This window comes from Notolabrus celidotus, chromosome 20, assembly GCF_009762535.1.
Source record: "Notolabrus celidotus isolate fNotCel1 chromosome 20, fNotCel1.pri, whole genome shotgun sequence".
In the NCBI taxonomy this organism is placed as follows: Eukaryota; Metazoa; Chordata; class Actinopteri; order Labriformes; family Labridae; genus Notolabrus; species Notolabrus celidotus.
The window spans coordinates 3,898,396-3,901,247 of NC_048291.1; the positions used below are offsets into that span (position 1 = coordinate 3,898,396).

Sequence of the window (2,852 nt, forward strand, 5' to 3'; positions counted from 1 at the left end):
GAACCAGAAACCAACTAAAGCAAACAGAACCAGAACCAAACTAGAGCAAACAGAACCAGAACCAAACTCAAGCAAACAGAACAAGAACTAAACTCAAGCAAACAGAACCAGAACCAAACTCAAGCATAAAGAACCAGAACCAACTCAAGCAAACAGAACCAGAACCAAACTCAAGCAAACAGAACCAAAACCAAACTCAAGCAAACAGAACCAGAACCAAACTCAAGCAAACAGAACCAGAACCAAACTCAGGCAAACAGAACCAGAACCAAACTCAAGAAAACAGAACCTGAACCAAACTCAAGCAAACATTATTAATGTCCTCAGGTTGGCAGCTGTTCCATGAAGTCCAAGCATTCTGCATGTGTTGACGTACATTTTATAAACATAATTAAACTTTGCTTCTTTGACTCTTTAGGATCTCTGCTTGTATTTAAATTCAAGTTTGAAGTTGAATAATCTTTGGCTGCAGAGCTAGAGCTTCTACAAACTGTAAATGACCGGCTGCTGCTCATCCTTTGTTTGAAAGATCCTCACAAGCACGACCCCTTTTTGAGCTTCACTTCCTGTTGAAGGGGATGGTTTCTTTACTTTTTAAGTGAGGTTGTATGAGGCACTTGTCAATAGTAATCATCTTAGCCACAGGGGTGTCCTGTCAGCTCAGCCCCTTTGTTGAGAAAGTGGCCTATACAGCAGACACATCACCTGGACATCAAAATATCTTTAGCTTTCATGACTCATTTGTCTGAGTTAGATTCAATTTTAAACAATCTTTGCATTCCCACTTCAAGTAAATGATTTTAAGATTGAATTATCATCAATTTGGGACCTTTAACCAGATTAAAACGGTCATTAAAACTCAGAATGGACGTCTAAATGTTGAAACAGGTAAAAATAGAGCGGTACTGCCCAACATAGTTTGTCTTATGATGAATTCATAATTAGATTTTCAGTTGTTTTTAATAAATAAGTGTCTCAGAGTCTGGGGAAACTCTGCGCTGGTTCCTCCAGGTTCTTCTAGTCTCCAGCTTAAACTGAGGGATCCAGATGAAAAGGCTCCAACAATCATTCCAACTGTGAGACTGATTTAAGGAAGTCTGGAAAACCGACAGGGGGCGTCTCCTCTCCCTGCCGGCCCCCTCCCTCTCCCTCTCCTCCCTCTCCTCCTCCTCCTCCTCTTCAGCGGTTAAAGAAGGAGGTATTGGGGATCTCCTCCTAGACAACAAACCCACATTCAAAGAGGGGCTCACGAATTACGTCACGCTGCGTGTGGAGGATAAAACTGAGGTCGCGGGTTTCACTCACTCACTGCTGAATCTGTGGAGGAGACACTGGGAGCATCATGCCGAGCCCGCGCGCACGGACTCCGAGGAGACATCTGAGAGTTGCCACTCACTCTGAACTGAAGAAGAGTTTCCACTGATGCTAAATGGAACGAATTCTTTTATTTCAGTTTCGGATTTTCATCATGGGAAAGTGAATTGTTAAGGATCATCAAAGACGTACGTTTGGATACCTCTCACGCGTAATTACGCACAAGACATTGGCCCCTTAGAAGCTCCGTGTGCGCACTGACCTCACCTCTGGACTTGGTGTCATGGATCAACCTCAGCAGTGTGTGGCCATGTACTTACTCGTGCTCTCCCTCGGACTTCTGATGGACAGGGGGATTTGTCAGCACTACTACCTCCTGCGCCCCATCCCGAGTGACAGCCTGCCGCTGGTGGATTTAAAAGAAGACCCGGACCCGGTGTTTGACCCCAAGGAGCGGGATCTTAACGAGACAGAACTGAAGAGCGTGCTCGGGGAGTTTGACAGCCGCTTTTTGTCCGTTTTGACCCCCGTGGAGGACAAATTCACCGGGAACGATGAGCTGGAGGACTTTGACATCCAGAAACCCGGTGGAGTACTCCCGAAGGAGATCCGAGCTGTGGATTTCGATGTCCAGTTCGGCAAGAAGCACAAGCCGAGTAAGAAACTGAAGCGGCGGCTGCAGCAGTGGCTGTGGGCGTACTCGTTCTGCCCGGTCGTGTACACGTGGACCGACCTGGGGAACAGGTTCTGGCCGCGGTTCGTACGCGTGGGCAGCTGCCTCAGCAAGAGGTCGTGTTCAGTGCCGGAGGGGATGGTGTGCAAGCCCGCGAACTCGACCCACCTGACGGTTCTCAGATGGAGGTGCGTGCAGAGGAAAGGGGGACTGAAATGCGCGTGGATACCGGTGCAGTATCCCATAATCACAGACTGCAAATGCTCCTGTTCGAGTTGAAAAAATAAAGACTGAAAATAAATTATAAGCTTAACATTTTTGTGATTCTTTCTCACGTGCACTACCGAGTGTAGGAATGTATTTTCTGTATATGCGGTGCCATGCAGTTCTATATAGCTCCCTGTACAAAGTCAGTATTATTTTGTAACCAGAGTCTACTTTATTTGTGGAGAGTATTGGTTCTATATTTTGTATTTATGGAGATATGGCGCACAGAGCCACGTAAGGACATGCTGCTTTGTTCCATGTTTGGATGAAGCAAATCGACCTCAGAGTGGATTATTGACACTGCCATGTATCTGTGACGTGTTTTATCCTGTAAATTAAGGACATGTGTTTATTTATTCTTTATATTCGTACAATAAAACGACACTGAAACGACTTGAAATGCTTTTCTTTTCTTTCTTTGGGTCACTTTTACGCGGTCACCTGCCTCACTGCGCGCCAAGTGTCACGCTAACACCATTTTACGCATCACCTACTTATTACAATCATGCACTTATACACTGCTCCATGGTGTCAGGGTTAATCCGTATTAACATTTGTGTCATAACACTTTGACAAAACATGGTTTAGTTATCAAGTG

The 2,852-nt window shown here is 45.4% G+C and overlaps 1 protein-coding gene across 1 annotated transcript; it reads left to right on the forward strand.

Annotated features, from left to right (window-relative positions):
• Window positions 1-1,120: 1,120 nt before the first annotated feature.
• nog1 (noggin 1) lies at window positions 1,121-2,647 on the forward strand. Its single transcript, XM_034711667.1, has one exon. The coding sequence runs from the start codon at window positions 1,598-1,600 to the stop codon at window positions 2,264-2,266; it is 669 nt and encodes a 222-aa protein (XP_034567558.1). The 5' UTR covers window positions 1,121-1,597; the 3' UTR covers window positions 2,267-2,647.
• Window positions 2,648-2,852: the final 205 nt, after the last annotated feature.

What these genes read in the sequence shown, in the direction of transcription:
- nog1 (XM_034711667.1), top strand. Translation starts at nt 1,598, where the DNA reads ATGGATCAACCTCAGCAGTGTGTGGCCATGTACTTACTCGTGCTCTCC.